Source organism: Pseudophryne corroboree, chromosome 4 (genome assembly GCF_028390025.1).
Source record: "Pseudophryne corroboree isolate aPseCor3 chromosome 4, aPseCor3.hap2, whole genome shotgun sequence".
Lineage (NCBI taxonomy): Eukaryota > Metazoa > Chordata > Amphibia > Anura > Myobatrachidae > Pseudophryne > Pseudophryne corroboree.
In genome coordinates, this window is record NC_086447.1 from 477,377,610 (window position 1) to 477,398,333 (window position 20,724).

At 49.3% G+C, this 20,724-nt stretch overlaps 1 protein-coding gene across 1 annotated transcript in view; it reads left to right on the plus strand.

Moving 5' to 3' along the window:
• Positions 1–20,724, plus strand: part of LOC134911518 (protein lin-28 homolog B-like) — a 354,771-nt gene that overhangs the window by 139,484 nt on the left and 194,563 nt on the right. The window contains exon 3 of the mRNA XM_063919682.1: positions 14,502–14,683. Coding sequence (XP_063775752.1) covers positions 14,502–14,683 — 182 coding nt within the window. The remainder of the gene's footprint in view (positions 1–14,501; positions 14,684–20,724) is intronic.

Below are 20,724 nucleotides of genomic sequence, written 5' to 3' on the forward strand. Positions count from 1 at the left end.
AACGGTCCGGACTTGCTTCATGCAGCAAACTCTGCTACTCTGGAACTTGTTGTGCGCGTACCCGTCCGCGTGGTTAATGTGACGGCTGTCACGGGGAAGGGAGAGATTACAGCCTCCCTGTATGGTCCAGCTGATTCCGGTTTTCCCCATCCCTGGACCATACAGAGAGGCTGTAAGCTCACCCTCCCCAGTGACAACTGTCACTTTCAACCCCTGGAATAGGACACCCCACGGCTGAGACGGGGTTCTGATTTTTATCCAATTCCCAGTGTGAGTCTCACTTCTGTGATAGAAGCTATACTGCAGCTTTCTCTTACGTCCTAGAGGATGTTGGGGTCCATTTAGTACCATGGGGTGTAGACGGGTCCTTTGGGAGCCACTGGCACTTTAAGAGTTTAATAGTGTGGGCTGGCCCCTCCCTCTGTGCCCCTCCTACCAGTTAAGAAAATGTGCCCGGAGGAGCCAGTCACTGCTAGGGGAGCTCTTCTGAGTTTTTCTAGTTGTATTCTTTTCTAAGAGTGTTAGGTACAGGGAGGCTGCTGGCAACAGCCTCTCTGCTTCGTGATACTGGGGGTGGGGGTGGATTTTCTATCTCCGCTGACAGGACACTGAGCTCCTGAGGGTGCTGATCGCAAGCCCACGAGGCAACCGCTCACTCCCGCAGCACGGCCGCCACCCCCTAACAGAGCCAGAAGAGTGGTGAGTACAGTGCCGGTGGCACGGTTAGCGGGTCGCTGGTGGGAATGGCGGCACAAGGGTGGGATCGCAGCTTTGGCAGGCTGCGCTCCATACAGGCTCAGCAGCATGTATATGTAGAAGCTGCTGAGAGTCGTCCTGGGGCAGCAAATAAAACAGCTAACGGGCTAATCCCGCTTTTAGCACAGAGACCTCAGGCCAGTGTAATCATTGTGTGGGAAGCCGTGCGCCAATACAGCGGGCGGAGCTTCTCCTCAGAGCGGATCCAGCACTCACCAGCGCCATTGTCTCCCTGCAAGAACGCTGAACACAAACGCGGACTGGGAGCGCTGCACCCCACCAAACTCCAGTTACTGTGGTACCTGGATGTTAGTTGGGATGGGGGGGAGGAGTGTATTTAGTACTATTCAGCCTATTAAGGTTGAATAGTCAGCGCCATTGTATCATAACTGTCCACAGGGGTGCAGTGTGGCTGGCTCCTTATACTCTGTGCTTCTCTGAAGGTACTCTGGGGGAAACTGTGTCCGACATTTTACTGTGTGTGTGTGTATATATCCACATTACCATGTCTAAGGGCTCCTGAGAAGTCTATCCCATGTACTCAGTACTGCAATGTGCTTTCCCAGCCTTCTGAATCCAAACCTCGATGGGTGGATTCTTTAAGGGGAATGATATCCCAGATTTCATCAAGGATGTCCTATAATGAGAGAGACAGTTTTTGAGAAAATCTGTAGAGGGGTTACAGCATTCGGCTCCCACTACTTCCTCTACTAGCCCACCTACTTACCCAAAGAAGTGTACACTTGCCAAGATAATGCAAGTTGATATTGATACTGACTCTGATAAAGGGGACGGTGATGGGGATATGCAGGAGGGGTAATGCATTCCTTGCTAAGGGTGTGCAGCTAATGATTGAAGCCATTAGGTATGTTTTACATATTTCTGAGAAGGTTCATGAACAAGTAGAGGAATCTTATTTTACGGATAATAAGAAATCCTCGTTCACCTTCCTTGCTTCTAAGGAGTTAAATTCTTTATTCGAAAAATCCTGGGAAAACCCATAGGAAAAAATTCCAGATCCCTAAAAGAATTCGCATTGCTTTCCCATTCCCTGAGGAAGATAGGAAGAAGTGGGAAAACCCGCCTATAGTAGACACTTCTGTATCTAGGTTGTCTAAAAAGATGGTTTTGCCTGTCCCTGGTTCAACTGCCTTAAAAAAGCCGGCTGACCGCAAGATTGAGACTACGCTTAAATCTCTTTACACTGCTACAGGCGTGGCGTTAAGGCACACGATTGCTTGTACGTGGATTTCTAAGTCCATAATAAAGTGGTCCGGCACGTTACTAGAGGACTTGGATACTATGGATAGATGTGACATTGAATTGTTTTTGTGTCACTTACAGGATTCTGCTGGGTTCATGGTGGAGGCCATGAAGGACTTTGGTATGCTGAATGCGAGGGCTACGGCCATGGCAGTCTCGGCGCGCAGAGGACTCTGGCTACGCCAATGGTCTGCGGATGCAGAATCCAAGAAAAGTGTGGAGAACCTACCCTTCACAGGTCAGGCTCTGTTTGGGGATGCATTAGATGCGTGGGTCTCCACGGCAACTGCGGTTAAGTCCACCTTTCTCACCTCCGCAACACCGCCGACTAGGAAATCTTATCCTACGTCTACACTGCAGTCCTTTCGGACCGCAAAATTTAAAAAATCCAAATCCCCGTCCACCTTCTTCAGGGGTGGTTGGGGAGAATCCAGAAAACCTGCACCAACAGGTTCTCGGGAACAGAAACCAGGTTCCGCTTCCTCAAAATCTTCAGCATGACGGTGGACCTCCCAGCCTGGGGATCAGGCAGGTGGGAGCGAGACTAAAAAATTTCAGTCATTTCTGGGCGACATCATGCCTGGACCCCTGGGTGACAGATATTGTTACCCTGGGCTACAGACTGGAGTTTCAGGAACTCCCACCTCACAGATTCTTCAAGTCAGGCTTGCCAGTTTCGCTGACAGAATGTGCTATCCTGCAGGAAGCCATTCAAAAATTGGTCCGAACAAATGTTATTGTATCGGTTCCACCTCAACTAATACACAAGGCATTTTTCTCAAACCTATTTGTGGTGCCGAAACTGTACGGTTCGGTAAGGCCGATATTAAACCTAAAGTCCTTGAACCACTACTTGAGGGAGTTCAAATTCAAGATGGAGTCTCTGAGAGCGGTGATCTCAGGTCTGGAAGAGGGGGATTTCCTGGTATCCCTGGATATCAAGGATGTATACCTTCACATTCTGATCTGGCCGCCTCACCAGGTTTATCTCTGATTTGCGTTACTGGATTATCGCCATCCGTTCCAGGCACTGCCTTTTGGCCACTCCACAGCACCGAGTGTGTTTACCAAGGTCATGGCAGAGATGATGCTACTCCTTCGCAGGCAAGGAGTGAACATAATTCCATATCTGGACGATCTGCTGATAAAAGCATCGTCCAGGGAGAAGTTGTTGCAGAGTATTGCTCTCTCAACTCGACTACTTCAGGATCGTGGGTGGATCCTAAACCTTCTAAAGTCACATTTGGAACCGACACGGAGATGAACTTTTCTGGGGATGATACTCAACACAAGTGCAGAGGGTGTTTTATACCAGTAGAGAAAGTGTTGGTGATCCAATCAATGGTAAGGGATGTCCTGAAGCCAGCCCGGATATCGGTTCGTCAGTGCATTCGCCTTCTGTGGAAGATGGTAGCCTCCTACGAGGCTCTTCAGCATGGAAGATTCCATGCGAGGTCTTTCCAACTGGATCTTCTCGACAATTAGTCGGGGTCGTATCTTCACATGCATCAGCGAATTTGTCTGTCGCCGAAAGCTAGAATTTCGCTGCTCTGGTGGCTGCAAACTTCTCACCTACTCGAGGGACGCAGGTTCGGGATTCAGAATTGGATCCTTCTTACCTACTCGAGGGACGCAGGTTCGGGATTCAGAATTGGATCCTTCTTACCACGGATGCAAGCCTCAGAGGTTGGGGAGCAGTTACCCAAGGGGAAAACTTCCAAGGAAGGTGATCCACTCAGAAATCTCTCCTTCCAATAAATGTTCTGGAACTAAGGGCCGTTTACAACGGCCTTCTACAAGCGGCACATCTTCTGCAAGATCAGGCCATTCAGGTTCAGTCTGACAACGTCACAGCGGTGTCCTGCATAAACAGACAGGGTGGAATGAAGAGCAGAGCTGCAATGTTGGAGGTAACAAGGATGGTATTAGTTTGGATGGTTGACCATGTTATGGTCGACCACTATTGGTCGACATAGACATGGTCGACACATGAAAGGTCGTCACATGAAAGTCGACATGAGGTTTTCAATTTTTTTTTCTTTTGTGGAACTTTTGCATACTTTACGATCCACGTGGACTACGATTGGAAATAGTAACCTGTGCCGAGTGCATTGGTAGCGGAGTGAGGCACCTTGCCCGAAGCATGACGAGCATAGCGAGCCATGCGAGGGACACAGTGCACTAATTGGGGTTCCCCGTCACTTTACGCAGAAAACGACACCCAAAAAAGTTTAAAAAAAAAAGTTGACCTTTTCATATGTCGACCATTTGTCCATGTCGACCAATAGTGGTTGACCTGATGACTGTCGACCATAACATGGTCGACCATTCATACCGGAACCAACAAGAATAATTTTCTGGGCAGAAAGACACAGTGGCGCTGTCGGCAATCTTCATTCTGGGAGTGGACAACAGGGAAGCGGACTTCCTCAGCAGACACAATCTCCATCCAGGAGAATGGGGCCTCCACCTGGAGGTGTTCACAGAGATGACAAGCCGATGGGGTGTACCTCAGGTAGACATGATGGCCACTTGCCTCAACAAGAAGCTTCGGAGGTACTGTTCCAGGTTGAGAGACCCACAGGCAGTGGCGGTGTTCCAGTCCGTGTAGGTGTTCCCTCCACTTCCACTCATCTCAAGAATTCTCAAACTAATAAAAAGAACAAGAGTTCAGGCGATCCTCATTGCTCCGGACAGGCCAAGGAGGGCTTGGTACGCCGATCTTCTGGAATTACTGCTGGAAGATCCGAGGCCTCTTCCTCTTCGCACGGACCTTCTTCAACGGGCTGTTTGCTTATCAAGACTTGCCGCGGCTACGTTTAACGGCATGGTGGTTGTACGCCAGATCTTGGCTCGGAAGGGCATACCGAAAAAGGTAATTCCTACCCTGATACAAGCTATTAAGGGAGTTACGTCTAAACATTACCATCCGAGTTGGAAAAAGTATGTGGCTTGGTGTGAGTCCACACTGGCACCCAACATCCTCTACGGACTACGAGAAAAGATTTTACCGGTAAGTAATTTAAAATCCTATTTTCTATAAGTCTGTAACAATATTGTGGCCAGTAGGAGGAGGTCGCATAAGCTTCACATATACTATATGAACTCCGATCTTTGCAGGTTAAAATCTTGTTTATGCATAAATGTTTAAAAGCTTGGAAAAAGTCATTGCAGCCCCCACAACGGCCTTTCCTGTACGCTTCTTTGAATGCAGCAGAAGTAGTAGTAGTAGTAGTGATTAATAATACACCGGGGTGCCATTCTACAGGCGGCGCACAGACCAGTGACTCATGTCAAGCGATGCCGTTTTAGGATCTTTTAGGTTATTGCTGAGACGGGCACGAACAGGTTACTGGAATTACCTTACATGGGTTACTAGCAGGGCAGGCATTTACACTGCTTACTGGTAGGATAGGTACTTATAAAAGTTACTGGCAGGATAGGCATTTACATAGGTTACTAGCAGGACAGCCACAAAGGTTACTGGTAGGACCTTACATAGGTTAATAGCAGGATAGGGACATAGGTTACTGGCAGGAAAGGCATTTATATAGGTTACTAGCACAACAATCCCAAAGGTTACTGCCTGGTAGGACCTTACATAGGTCAATAGCCGGATAGGGACATGGTTACTGGTAGGACCTTTCATAGGTTACTAGTGGTCTAGGGACAGGTTACTGGCAGGAAAGGCACTTACAGAGGTTACTAGTGGAACCCTTACAGAGGTTACTAGTACAGAGGTTACTAGTAGGACAGGTTACTGGCAGGAAAGGCACTTACAGAGGTTACTAGTATGGTAGGTTACTGGCAGGACAGGGACTTTAATAAGTTACTGCCAAGTCAGGGACCTACATAGGTTACTGTCAGGAAGGGCACAAATGTTACTGACAAAACAAGAACTTACATTGTTTACTGGAAGGCACTTGTAGATTATCAGCAGGACAGGGACTTTCATAGGTTACTGCCAAGTTAGGAACTTACATAGGTTTCTGGTAAAACCAAACATAAGTTATTGGCAGGACAGCATTTACATAGGTTCCTGGAAGGAATCTACTTTCTACTTGCAGGGATTGCATGAAGTATAGCTACACCCTACACATACTACACACATAAACAATTGGCTGCACATGCGATATCGATGAAATAGAACAGGAAATTTCCTCTGTCACACTCCCATTAGGTTTCCATGTCCCGTCATCACCCTATCCCATTATGTGCATTAGTGCAGTACGGATGGTGTAATGGTTAGCATTACTGCCTCACAGTGCTGAGGTCATGGGATCGATTCCCACCATGGCCGTAACTGTGCAGAGTTTGTATATTCTCCCCGTACTGGCATGGGTTTCCTCCAGGAACTCCGGTACCTCCCACAATCCAAAAATATACTGGTAGGTTAATTGGCTCCCAACAAAATTTACCCTAGCATGAATGTGTCTGTTTGTGCATGTAAAAGGGAATATAGATTGTAAGCTCCACTGGGGCAGGGACTGATGTGAATGAGCAAATATTCTCTGGAAAGCGCTATGGAATATGTGTGCGCTATATAAATAACTGTAGAAAATATTAATAAATAATGTGCTCCCCCTTCTCCTTGAACATTCTCTGCTGATTTAAGAAACTCAATTTGAGGTCCTCTTGCTTCCTCCTTTCTAATGCTAGGCTCTTATTTAGGAAGTCATTAATCGAGTACCCTCCCCCGGAAAGATATGACTGGGGCAAACCTGTGAAGTCTGATCCTGCAGCCGCCGCCTCCCCCATCTTTCCTGTGTTAGGAAAAACACACAGCACCATGTTCTACCCGACCGCTGCAATCCCTAGCTTCTGGCAGCTGGGGGGTTAAAGCTAAAGGGCCCCATATACACTAGAGTGATAATGCCGCACATTCAATCTAGTCCGACCTGGGGACATGGCTGGGATCGCCCAAGATACATCGTATGCAAAAGGACAGCATACGATGTATCTTGGGCGATCCTGCCCTCCAGGAGGCTGTCGGGGTGAACGCCTGTGACGTGGTCGCATAAGTGTATGGGGCCCTTTAATGCGCTCCTATAACCTTGGTGATGTCATTGTGCAGACAGCGCCTACACGGCATAGCTCATTAATCATCATGCCGAAACGATTAAAGTTGTCATGGCAAACTTTCCATACGTGCATAGCTACCATCGCCATGTGTGGGGATAGTGCATTTGTACAGCAAATACACATGCACTTCGGGGATTCCAGTGGCCTTGTGCCAGGACGCTGTCATGTGGCGATGTAAGTGAGGTCTGGTCGCGGGTGTGTTTGTAGATTAATTCATGATTTCTGCGGCAGCAGCCTGGGACGCGGTAATTGTCAGAGTCTCATGAGTATGATGGGGCAGTGGAGCAGTACAAGAGGGAGCATACGCTAGACAATGCAAGCTAAATTTGGGTTTGCTTCAAATCAGGATGTTACATTGATGCAGCCTATCACCCCAATCAGAAAGGAAGCTCTTCATCTTTCGTGCCTGGAGTAGCAGGCATCATGGTCGAAGGTGTGTTGTTGTTGTTGTTGTTGTTGTTGTTGTTGTTTGTTTTTGTTTGTTGTTTTTTGGCATAAGAAGGGGGAGGGAAGCAGCTACAATCCTAACCACGTCGGGCGACTAGAATATAAAGCGTGCAGCCTGGTTGCCGGGAGTCTGGAACTGAGAAGAGGGGGTGTGGGGAAGCTTTTGTTTCAATGGCAGTTGTGGCTGAAGTCTCCTTTTTCCTACACTTAACCTTGAGAACAAACACCCCCACCTGTCCTGGTTTTTCCTAGTAACATAACAATCAGATCATGGGTAATAATAAGTTGTTGTGCAATAATCCCCAGACCTCGCTTCACTTTCCCCACAACACCATGTTTACAAGTGCGTCCATTTACCTTTCTGCTAACAGTGGATGAAGAGAAACAGTGATCAGGTCCACACAGTGCTGATTACACAGTCTGTGCTTTGCGAGCACATGTGTTTATTTATAAACCGGCTATAGACCGGAGCGATGGGATGTGTCCAGCGCACAGACAAGGGTGCAGAGCATGCTGCAGTTACGCTGCTGCTCGCTCCATGCTGCCTAATAGCTAGTCTTATTTCTGCAGCAGTGTACACTGGTATTCCCCAGGGAATAACATCGGGGTGTAGAGTAAGATCTTGATCCGAGGCACCAACAGGCTAAAAGCTTTGACTGTTCCCAAGATGCTCAACCCCGCCTCCGTGCACAGGAGCTCAGTTTGTAAATTGGTGCCTGCAGTGCAGGCAGATAACAGGAAGGGCTGCTCCAGCAGCCCTAAGCAGAGCTATTTTAAAGAAGATAGTAGACTTCAAGGGCTGCAGCAGAGGCACTCTAGTGCTAGATAACATTCTGATATCTCCTGCTGCAGCTCCATCACCTCCCCCAGTGGCGCTGTATACTCCCGCTTCCCTGGTCGCCGGGTACTTACAGCGGAGGCTCCGGTTCTTCACCCAGGGCGCACACACTAACCAAAGTTTTCCCGAATCGCGTGGCTGCACTCGGAGGAGGTAAGAGGGTCCCCCAGGCGGGACCCGCTGGAAATCTCGATCCACCGCGGCCATTAGGAGGTGGGCTGAGCGTGCTGGCGTGGACACTGTGGCAGTACAGGGACCCCACTAGACCACCAAGGCAAGGGCACAGGTCGGATTAGGCTATAATCTATTTTATTAAGGCCCGCAGCACCCGGTGGTGAAGTCCAGCAAGGGGATAAAGCTCTGGCCTGTAGCCCCTCCCCCAGCTCCTGGGCGCCATTTAGAATAAATGTTCCCGCCCTGGAGCTGCATCTCTCGGTCTTCCTCACTCCCTGTCAGCATTTGGGCGTCATTACACCAGCTGCGCTGATTCTGGGACAGCTGGGTGATGCCTTCTCCCTAAAGCCGCCTGCATCATCAGAGCTGTGCATTTACAGGACACTTAAGTATTCTACATGTCGTTTAGACAGTGTTAGTTAAGAACAAGTGTATACTTCAGGGTTATTTAGTACAAGTACCCTGTGATATTCATCCAGTTTTTACTGTGCATTGATGTATCTATTTATATACATGGGTGGTATTCATGTGACCGCCGGTCAGCTGACCGACAGTCACATGACCTCCTCCACCAGCCCTACAGGTCACTGTCCCGATGGTCGGCATGCCGACCAACAGGGACTATTTCCACTCGTGGGTGTCCACGACACCCATAGAGTGGGAATAGAACCCGTGGCGACCGCAGGTCGCCACCGAGCCCGCAGCGTGGCGAGCGCAGCGAGCCAGCAAGGGGCTTGCTGCACTCGCCCCTCCCCGCCGGGATCCCGGCGTCGGTATGCTGCCGGGATCCCGGCATCGGTAAGCTGACCCGACCGCCGGTCAGCCGTACTACACCCATATACATAGCTTTACTCAGTAATAGTATTGCTAGTGCAGTGCTGTTTTATTATGTCATAATTTCTGCATTGTACATGTGACTGTGTGTGTGTACATATAGCTGCTGGGTGATCTCTACTCTGTGTATCTCATTCCTACTGCTATCGCTATATTCTGTAACCTGAGGGGGCTCCGTGCGTTAGGGTTATTAGATAATATAGGTATTTCACAGGATATACGTATTTTGTATTTTTCTCTGTTTTTCAGTCACATTTTACCTCAGAAATCCCGTTTGTGCTGTCACACTGCACGGGGGGTTTGTGTTGGGTATTATATTTACTGATATTGTACTGTGTCGCCTGTGGTTTACGTTTTCATATCATGTCCGCTACAGGGGCGATGGGTCTGGGGCTGATTCCGCCGTGCGCGGATATTATGTCCCGGATGCATTGGAGGATAACATGGCTGCGGAGGGTTCAGGTTTTGGGGGTTCTGTACCCCCCAGTCAGTTTGTAACAACGGGGGCACATCAGGGCCCGCCTTGGGCTGCCTTGTTTTCTAATTTACGGACTACGCTGGTAACTAAACTTGCGCCCCCTATGGGACCGCATGTGCCTTTATATGGTCCCTGCGGTTAATCCGCCATGAACAGATGCTCTGTCCACTCAGTGACAGCAATTGAATAACTCTTTGGGTAAAATTGTTCCAGACCCTCGCCCGCCTAAAACTAAACCTAAGAAGTTTTCTAAGCGGGCTGTTACTTCCTCTCAATCCACGCATGTTCCGGATACCTCTTCCGATGAAGGTGGCTTGTATACTGACCCCTCAGACTCTGATCATGGTGTTTCTGATGGGGAATATGTTTCACAGGTGGATGTTCCTGATCTATTAGAAGCTATCAGACTCATTCTTCAGATTGATGATGATCCTGAGCCTGCTACTACATCTAAGAAAGCAGACCGGTTCAAACGTTAGAAGGTTACTAAATTTAGTTTTACCTCATTCTGACCACTTGGTTGACATATGTCCGAAATCCTGGGAGAAGCCAGGAAAGAAATTCACCCCGCACAAGAAGATGCTAGCCCGCTATCCCCTTGTGGCAGAATTGAGTAAAAAATTGGGAAACACCATCGCCGGTGGATTCGCAAATCGCTCGGCTGGTGGTGTAATCAGCTCTGCCTGTCACTACCGTCACTTCTCTCAAGGAACTGACGGATAAGCGGGTGGAGGGCTACTTAAAAGCCATCTATAACCTTGCAGGGGCTGCGCATAGGCCCACCATTGCGGTTACTTGGGCCGCAGAAGCTATTGAGGCATGGGCTCAAGAAATAGAGGCTGAGATTCCGTCCAATTTTTCTGAACTTGCCAGACAATGTCTCTCTTATATTGTCACGGCATCTCATTACATTAAAGCAACTTCAGATGCAGGTGTTCTGGTGGCCAAGGCTGCTATGACATCCATTTTGGCTCGCCGTATTCTCTGGTTGCGGTCCTGGTCTGTAGACTTGGACTCTAAGAAAATCCTGGAGGTGCTCCCGTTTAAAGGAAACCTCTTTGGTGAGGATCTCAACAAGATTGTTGCTGACTTGGCGTCTGCTAAGACTGCATGTCTACCTAGTACTACTCCTTCGGCCCCGAAGGCTAAGAGTACTTCCTTTCGCCCTCCGGGTAAATCAAAGGGTCAGGCGTATCCGAAACAGTCTTGCACTTCCAAAACCCCCAAGCCTAAATGTGCCTGGGTTGCCAGTCAGCCGGCTCCCAAATCTGACAAACCTGCGGCATGACGGGGCGGGCCTCCCCCTGGGGTATCCCAGGGTGGGTGGCCGACTTCTACAATTCACCCAGGTATGGTTTCAGACCACTTTAGATGCTTGGGTAAGGGAAGTCATCACTCACGGATACGCTATATCCTTCAAGACACGTCCCCCTCCTCGCTGTTGCCTGACGGACATCCCTTCGGATCAGGCAAAGGCAACAACTCTCCGTTTAGTGGTACAATCCCTCCTGGACACCGGAGTGGTAGTGCCGGTGCCTCTGGCTCAGAGGGTCAAGGGGTACTATTCAAAGCTGTTCCTAGTTCCCAAACAGAATGGTTCCTCCCGGACCATTCTCAACCTCAAATCTTTGAACAAGTTTGTGAGGGTCTCCAAGTTTTGTATGGAGACCCTTCGCTGTATTGTCCTGGCTTTGGAGCCAGGGGACTATATGGTATCCCTGGATATACAGGATGCTTACCTGCATATCCCTATTGCCATGTCACATCAGAAATACCTGCGGTTTGCTATTGGCAATCTCCATTACTAATTCTGGGCCTTACCGTTTGGTCTGACCACGGCTCCGCAAATTTTCACCAAGGTCATGGCAGTTATGACTGCTTCACTCCGCCGTCGGTGCATCTGGATCCTGCCGTATCTGGACGATCTGCTTATCCTGGCCATTTCCCTAGAAGTTCTCCTCCGTCATTTGGATCTGACGGTCCAGTTTCTGCAAGCCCATGGGTGGCTCATCAACTGGAAGTAATCATCCCTGGTCCCTGCCCAGAGCATGGTGCATCTGGGAGCGTTGTTGGACACATACAACCAGAGGTTGTTCTTGTCACAGGAGAAAGTCCTGAAGCTTCAGGACAAGATACGTTGCTTCCTTTCTCGTCCTCGGCGATGCAAGTACTAGGCCTCATGGTGTCTGCTTTCGACATGAAGTATGCTCAATTTCATTCCCGCCCTCTGCAGAAACTGATTCCTGCCAAGTGGGACGGCCTGCCTCACCGGATCAGGTCTCAAATGATTTTCTTTCTGGATCTCCAACTGGGTTCTTCTAACGACGGATGCCAGTCGGAGAGGTTGGGACGGGGTGTTGGAGCAACACTCTCTTCAGGGACGGTGGACCAGGGAGGAGTCGCTCCTCCCGATAAACACTTTAGAATTGCGGGCAGTATTCAATGCTCTGAAACTGGCCCGGCATCTGGTACTGAACAGGCCTGTTCAAGTACAGTCAGACAACGCCACCACGGTGGCGTACATAAATCATCAAGGCGGCATTTGAAGCCACATGGCAATGATGGAAGTGTCAAAGATTCTTCAATGGGCGGAACGCCATTTGCCAGCCATATCGGCAGTGTTCATTCCGGGGGTCCTCAACTGGGAAGCGGACTTCCTCAGTCGCCAGGATGTACACGCTGGAGAGTGGAGCCTTCATCCAGAAGTATTTCAACTTCTAGTGGACAAGTGGGGCCTACCAGATGTAGACCTGGTGGCGTCTCGACACAATCACAAAGTTCCGGTCTTAGGAGCAAAAACAAGGGATCCTCAAGCGGTGTTCGTGGACGCACTGGCAATTCCATGGAACTTTTGGCTGCCGTACGTGTTCCCTCCGGTGTGACTCCTGCCCAGAGTAGTGAGGAAGTTCAAGCAAGAAGGAGGAATCCTTCTTCTAATAGCTCCAGCGTGGCCCAAACGGCATTGGTTCTCAGACCTTCAGAGGGTCTCGCTAGAGCGTCCTCTTCTGTTTCCGCAACGACCAGACCTCTTCGTTCAGGGCTCGTGTGTTTACCAGGATTTGACCCAACTGGCTTTGACGGCGTGGCTCTTGAAGCTTCCGTACTGAGGGCCAAAGGATTTTCTGAGGCAGTCATTCAAACTATGTTGAAGGCCCATAAGCCGGCTTCTGCTCGGATTTACCATAGGGTCTGGAATTCTTACTTTGCTTGGTGCACATCTAACAATCATGACGTTTAAAAGTTTAGTACGGCCAAACTTTTGGCCTTCCTACAACAGGGCCTGGACTTGGGCCTTTGGCTGGCCTCCCTCAAGGTTCATATTTCTGACTTGCCGGTATGGTTTCATAGAAAAATTGCGACTCTGCCTGATGTTCATACTTTCACTCAGGGTGTTTTACGGATTCAACCTCCATATGTCCCACCTGTGGCTCCTTGGGATTTGCCGGTGGTTCTGGAGGTTTGCAAGAGTCTCCGTTTGAACCTCTTGAATCCGCGGACCTTAAGTGGCTTTCCCTCAAGGTCTTGTTTCTGCTGGCTATTGCCACTGCTAGACGGGTATCAGATCTGGGTGCCTTGTATTGTCTTGTAGGTCCCCCTATCTGATTTTTCACCGGGACCGGGCGGTTTTTTGAACGCGCCCTGGTTATCTACCTAAGGTAGTGTCTTCTTTCCACCTTAACCAGGAGATTGTGGTTCTGGCCTTTGTCTCTCCGGATTTATCTTCCAAAGAGCGGTCTTTGGATGTGGTACGGGCTCTCTGTATCTATGTGAACAGGACAGCCTCCGTTAGGAAGTCTGATTCTCTTTGTACTGTTTGGTTTTTACAAACGTGGCTGGCCTGCTAACAAGCAGACCTTGGCCAGTTGGATTAGAATGGTGATTGCACGTGCTTATGTACAGGCTGGCCTTCCATCTCCTGCTACCATCAAAGCCCGTTCTACTCTGTCGGTTGGACCTTCTTGGGCGGCCCGCTGTGGTGCGACCCTTGAACAATTGTGCAAGGCGGCTACGTGGTCCTCGGTGAACGCGTTCATAAGGTACTATGCCTTCGATACTTCATCCTTCCATGATGCTTCCTTTGGACGCCGGGTTCTTGTGCCCGCTACAGTGCGTCCCCTCCCATAAGGAACTGCTTTAGGACAGCCCTGATGTTATTCCCTGTGGAATACCAGTGTACTCTAATGCAGAAAAGGAGGTTTATGGTAAGAATGTACCCTTGTTAAATCTCTTTCTGCGAGGTACACTGGATTCCACATGGCGCCCACCCTGACGCACTTAGCTTCTTTGGGTTGATGGGCACTAGCCGCTGATACCTTCTCCTGTCGTGAGAATGTGGTGTTTGTGGATACTAACTATTGTCGTTTCTTTTACCTGCTACTGCGTTGGACTGGTTTACAAAACTGAGCTCCTGTGCACAGAGGCGGGGTTATAGAGGAGGAGGCGGCGCTGAGCATATTGGGAACTGTCAAAGCTTTTAGCCTGTTGGTGCCTCGGATCAAGATCCTACTCTACACCCCGATTTTATCCCTGTGGAACCCAGTGTACCTCGCAGAAAGATTTAACAAAGGTAAGTTCTTACCATAAATCTCCTTTTCCTATTACTATATTTCCTTTTTATCTCTTACCCAGGAGGGTCTGACAAAGGTGGCGGAGAGGAGCAGAGGAAGCTGCCAGAGGAGGAGGACACAGCGGTCCTGCGTGGTGCAGGCCACTGCAAATGGTTCAATGCACTGATGGGATTTGGTTTCATCTCTATGACCAGCCGAGAGGGAAGGCCCCTGGAGAGCCCGGTAGATGTTTTCGTACACCAAGTAAGTCGCCCCTCTTCCTCCTCCTGTTTGATAACCACCCTTTAAGAGATGGACAAACCACCCACATTGACCCTTTCAGTTCCAAGTAGATTATCTGTTATTCTTTTATTTGCTGGACTTCCTTTATTAAACTGTGGCAGGTATATTTACATTGGCAGTCTTTCCATTGTGTGTTTATCCTCTGTTAGATATCTGGCTCAGTAATATATTATTTAGCTATGTGTAGTTAGTAGAGTGCACACCTGGGGGTAAATTTACTAAGCTGGGAGTTCTATTTAAGATGGGATGTTGCCAATAGCAACCAATCAGATTCTACTTCTCATTTATCTAGCACCTACTAGAAGATAATACCTGGAATCTGATTGGTTGCTATAGGCAACATCCCATCTTAAATAGAACTCCCAGCTTAGAAAATTTACCCCCTAGTTAGCATAGCTTTTTATAAAAAATAATAATTTTTAGTTGTGTTTTTTTTTTGTTTTTTGTTTTTTTAATCAAAGCCTGGAGAGAGTTAAATTGAGAGAGAGTACTAGCCAACCAGCTTCTGTCTTACATTTTACAGGCTGTATTTGAAAAATGACAGGAGCTGATTGAGTCTTTATCTCTCACAACTTAATCTCTCTCATAGCTTTGATAAATACCATCCTTTAGTCCCTGCCCAAGTAGTGTTTACAATCTAAGTTCCCTACCACTGGTACATATACACTAGGGTTAGAAGCTAATTAACCTACTAGTATGATTTTTGAGGGGGGGAACCTGGAGGAAACCCATGCAAACATGGAGAGAACATAGAAACGCCACATACAGTGCTATGGTGGTTAGAATTGAACTTGGGCCCACAGTTCTGTGAGGCAGCAAGATAATAATTTCTCTAACGTCCTAGAGGATGCTGGGGACTCCGTAAGGACCATGGGGAATAGACGGGCTCCGCAGGAGATAGGGCACTTTAAGAAAGCTTTGGACTCTGGGTGTGTACTGGCTCCTCCCTCTATGCCCCTCCTCCAGACCTCAGTTTTACACTGTGCCCAGAGCAAGATGGGTGCACTGCAGAGAGCTCTCCAGAGTTCTCTGCCTAGAAGCATTTTTGTTTGGATTTTTTCTTTCTACATTTTACTTTTTCACAGGGAGCACTGCTGGCAACAGGCTCCCTGCATCGTGGGACTGAGGAGAGAGGAGCAGACCTTCTTGTCAAAGATAGGGTCTGCTTCCTTGGCTACTGGACACCATTAGCTCCAGAGGGGGTGAACGCAGGTTCTTACTGGGTGTCCACCCCCGGAGCTGCGCCGCCGTTCTCCTCACAGAGCTAGAAGTACAGAAGACAGAAGTCGTCAGGCGGCAGAAGCCTTCAGCTTCGCTGAGGTAACGCACAGCACTGCAGCTGTGCGTCATTGCTCCCATACACCTCACATACTCCGGTCACTGTAAGGGTGCAGGGGGGGGCGCCCTGGGCGGCAATATAAACCTCTGCATGGCATAAAGAATATATACATGTACAGGTGGGCTCTGTACATGTATATAAAAGAGCCCCCGCCATATTTCACTAAGTTTGAGCGGGACAGAAGCCCGCCGCCGAGGGGGCGGGGCTTCTCCCTCAGCACTCACCAGCGCCATTTTCTCTCCACAGCACTGCTGAGAGGAAGCTCCCCGGACTCTCCCCTGCTTACACACGGTGAAAGGGTGCTTAAAAGAGAGGGGGGGGGGGCACATAATTAGCGGTTTACATATTATACAGATCTGCTGGGGGAAAACAATTTGTGTTGGTCTCCAGGGTTATTGCGCTGGGGTGTGTGCTGGCTTACTCTCTCTCTGTCTCTCCAAAGGGCCTTGACAGAGATACTGTCTTCAGGAAAGGGATTCCCTGTGTGTGTGTGTGAAGTGTGTCGGTACGCGTGTGTCGACATGTTTGACGAGGAAGGCTCGCTTAATGTGAAGGGGGAGTGTTTGAATGTCAGGTCGCCGTCGGCAACGCCGACACCGGAATGGGTGGATATGCTGAATGTCTTGAATGCAAATGTCAATCTATTGCATAAAAGATTAGACAAAGCAGAAGCTAGGGATCAGTCAGGTAGCCAGTCCATGCCTGTCCCTGGGGCGCCAGGTCCTTCTGGGTCTCAGAAGCGCACCATATCCCAGATCGATGACACAGATACCGACACAGATACTGACTCTAGTGTCGACTATGAAGATACAACATTACAGCCAAAGGTGGCTAAGGGTATACAATACATGATTATGGCCATTAAAGAGGTTTTGCATATTACTGAGGAACCCCCTGTCCCTGACACGAGGGTACACATGTATAAAGGGAAAAAGCCTGAAGTCACTTTCCCATCCTCATTTGAATTAAGTGACTTGTGCGAAAAGGCTTGGGAATCTCCGGATAGGAGACCACAAGTTCCCAAAAGGATTCTCATGGCGTATCCTTTTCCACAAACTGATAGGATACGCTGGGAATCTTCGCCAAAAGTTGACAAGGCGCTGACACGTTTGTCCAAAAAGGTGGCACTGCCTTCTCAGGATACGGCTTCCCTCAAGAAACCTGCTGATCGCAGGCAGGAAATTACCTTAAAGCACATTTACAATCATGCCGGTACTATTGCTCGACCGGCTATGGCGTCGGCCTGGGTTTGTAGTGCGGTTGTAGCATGGGCAGATTCCTTATCTACGGAAATTGACGCCTTAGATAGGGACGCCATTCAAATGACCATAGAGCATATCAGAGATGCAGCCTTGTATATGAGGGATGCTCAGGGAGACATTTGTTTATTAAGCTCCAGAATAAATGCTGTGTCTATTTCTGCTAGACGGCTATTGTGGACCCGACAGTGGACGGGAGATGCCGATTCAAAACGGCATATGGAGTCCTTGCCTTACAAGGGGGTGGAGTTGTTTGGAGACGGCCTCTCGGATCTTGTCGCTACGGCTGGTAAGTCAAATTTCTTACCTTATGTCCCCCCGCAACATACAAAAAAGGCACCTCATTATCAAATGCAGTCCTTTCGTTACAATAAAAACAAGAAGGTACGTGGATCATCCTTTGTTGCCAGAGGGAAAGGCAGGGGAATAAAGCTGCACACAGCTAGTTCCCAAGAGCAGAAGTCCTCCCCCGCGTCGGCAAAGTCCACCGCATGACGCTGGGGCTTTCCGGGGGGAGGTAGATCTGGTGGGGGCTCGTCTTCGATTTTTCAGCCACGTCTGGGTTCACTCGCAGGTGGATCCCTGGGCATTAGAGATAATTTCCCAGGGATACAGGCTGGAATTCGAAGACTTGCCTCCTCGCCGATTTTTCAAATCGGCTCTGCCGGCTTCCCCGTCAGAGAGGGAGCTAGTGTTGACAGCAATCCAAAAATTGTATACTCAACAGGTGATTGTAACAGTTCCTCATCTCCAGCAAGGAGAGGGATATTACTCAACCCTGTTTGTGGTCCCGAAACCGGACGGTTCGGTCAGGCCCATTTTAAACCTGAAATCTCTGAAACTGTACTTGAAGAGGTTCAAGTTCAAAATGGAATCACTCAGGGCGGTCATCGCCAGCCTGGAGGGGGGGGATTGGATGGTGTCCCTGGACATAAAGGATGCTTACCTTCATGTTCCGATATTCCCCCCGCATCAGGCGTTCCTGAGATTTGCAGTGCAGGACTGTCACTACCAATTTCAGACGTTGCCGTTTGGGCTTTCCACGGCCCCGAGAATTTTCACCAAGGTAATGGCAGAAATGATGGTGCTCCTGTGCAGGCAGGGGGTCACAATTATCCCATACTTGGACGATCTCCTCATAAAGGCGAGATCTCGGGAGAGGTTGCTGGACACCGTGTCTCTGTCCATGAAGACGTTGCAGTTACACGGCTGGATTCTCAATATACCGAAGTCCCAGCTAGTCCCTACAACGCGTCTGACCTTTTTGGGGCTGATTCTAGACACAGACCAGAAAAAGGTTTTTCTTCCGATCAAAAAGGTTCAGGAACTCAGCCATGGTTAGGAACCTATTAAAACCAAAAAAGGTTTCAGTGCATCATTGCACGCGGGTCCTGGGGAAGATGGTGGCTTCCTACGAGGCAATCCCTTTCGGGAGGTTCCATGCGAGGACTTTTCAATGGGACCTTTTTGGACAAGTGGTCTGGGTCCCATCTACAAATGCATCAAAAGATCACACTGTCTCCCAGGACCAGGGTATCTCTCCTGTGGTGGCTGAACAGTGCTCGCCTACTAGAAGGTCGCAGGTTCGGCATTCAGGACTGGGTCCTGGTGACCACGGACGCAAGCCTCCGAGGCTGGGGAGCAGTGACACTGGGAAGAAATTTCCAAGGTCTCTGGTCAAGCCTAGAGTCTTGTCTCCACATCAACGTCCTGGAGTTGAGGGCCATATACAACTCCCTGCGTCAAGCGGAGGAATTGCTTCGGAGAAAACCGGTTCTGATTCAGTCAGACAATGTCACGGCAGTGGCTCATATAAACCGCCAAGCGGAACAAGGAGCAGAATGGCCATGGCAGAAGCGACCAGGATTCTACGCTGGGCGGAAGGCCATGTAAGCGTGCTGTCAGCGGTGTTCATCCCGGGGGTGGACAACTGGGAGGCGGACTTCCTCAGCAGGCACGACCTGCATCCGGGAGAGTGGGGACTTCATCAAGAAGTCTTCGCACAGATCACAGATCGTTGGGGACTGCCTCAAATCGACATGATGGCATCCCGTCTCAACAAAAAGCTAAAGCGGTATTGCGCCAGGTCAAGGGACCCTCAGGCGGTAGCGGTAGACGCTCTGGTGACACCTTGGGTGTTCAGATCGGTCTATGTGTTTCCTCCTCTTCCTCTCATACCCAAGGTGTTGAGAATAATACGAAGAAGCAGGGTCAGAACAATACTCATTGTTCCAGATTGGCCAAGGAGGACTTGGTATCCGGAGCTGCAAGAGTTGCTCGCAGGGGATCCGTGGCCTCTTCCTCTAAGGCAGGACCTGCTGCGGCAGGGGCCCTGTCTGTTCCAAGACTTACCGCGGCTGCGTTTGACGGCATGGCGGTTGAACGCCGGATCCTAGCGGAAAAAGGGATTCCGGAGGAGGTCATTCCTACCCTGATCAAGGCTAGGAAAGACGTGACGTTAAAACATTATCACCGTATATGGCGGAAATATGTTTCTTGGTGTGAGGCCAGAGCCGCTCCTACGGAGGAGTTCCATTTGGGCCGCCTACTCCACTTCCTTCAAACAGAAGTGACTTTGGGCCTAAAATTAGGGTCCATAAAGGTCCAGATTTCGGCCTTATCCATTTTCTTTCAAAGAGAACTGGCCTCTATTCCTAAAGTACAGACTTTTGTGAAGGGAGTGCTGCATATTTAGCCTCCTTTTGTGCATCCGGTGGCGCCTTGGGATCTTAACGTGGTGTTACTGTTCCTCAAGTCACTTTGGTTTGAACCACTCAAAACTGTGGAGTTGAAATACCTCACGTGGAAAGTGGTCATGTTGTTGGCGTTAGCTTCGGCAAGACGTGTTTCCGAATTGGCGGCTTTATCACATAAAAGCCCATACTTGGTTTTTCACGTGGATAGGGCAGAGTTGAGGACTCGCCCTCACTTTCTGCCAAAAGTGGTCTCCTCTTTTCATGTGAACCAACCTATTGTCGTGCCTGTGGCTACACGGGACTTGGAGGATTCCGAGTCCCTGAATGTAGTCAGGGCTTTGAAGATTTATGTGACCAGAACGGCTAGAATCAGGAAGACTGAAGCTTTGTTCGTTCTGTATGCGGCCAACAAGGTTGGCGCTCCTGCTTCAAAGCAGACTACTGCTCGCTGGATCTGTAACACGATTCAGCAGGCGCATTCTACAGCAGGATTGCCGTTACCGAAATCGGTTAAGGCCCACTCCACTAGGAAAGTGGGCTCTTCTTGGGCGGCTGCCCGAGGGGTCTCGGCATTACAGTTGTGCCGAGCAGCTACTTGGTCGGGGACAAACACCTTTGCAAAGTTCTATAAGTTTGATACCCTGGCTGAGGAGGACCTCCTGTTTGCTCAATCGGTGCTGCAGAGTCATCCGCACTCTCCCGCCCGTT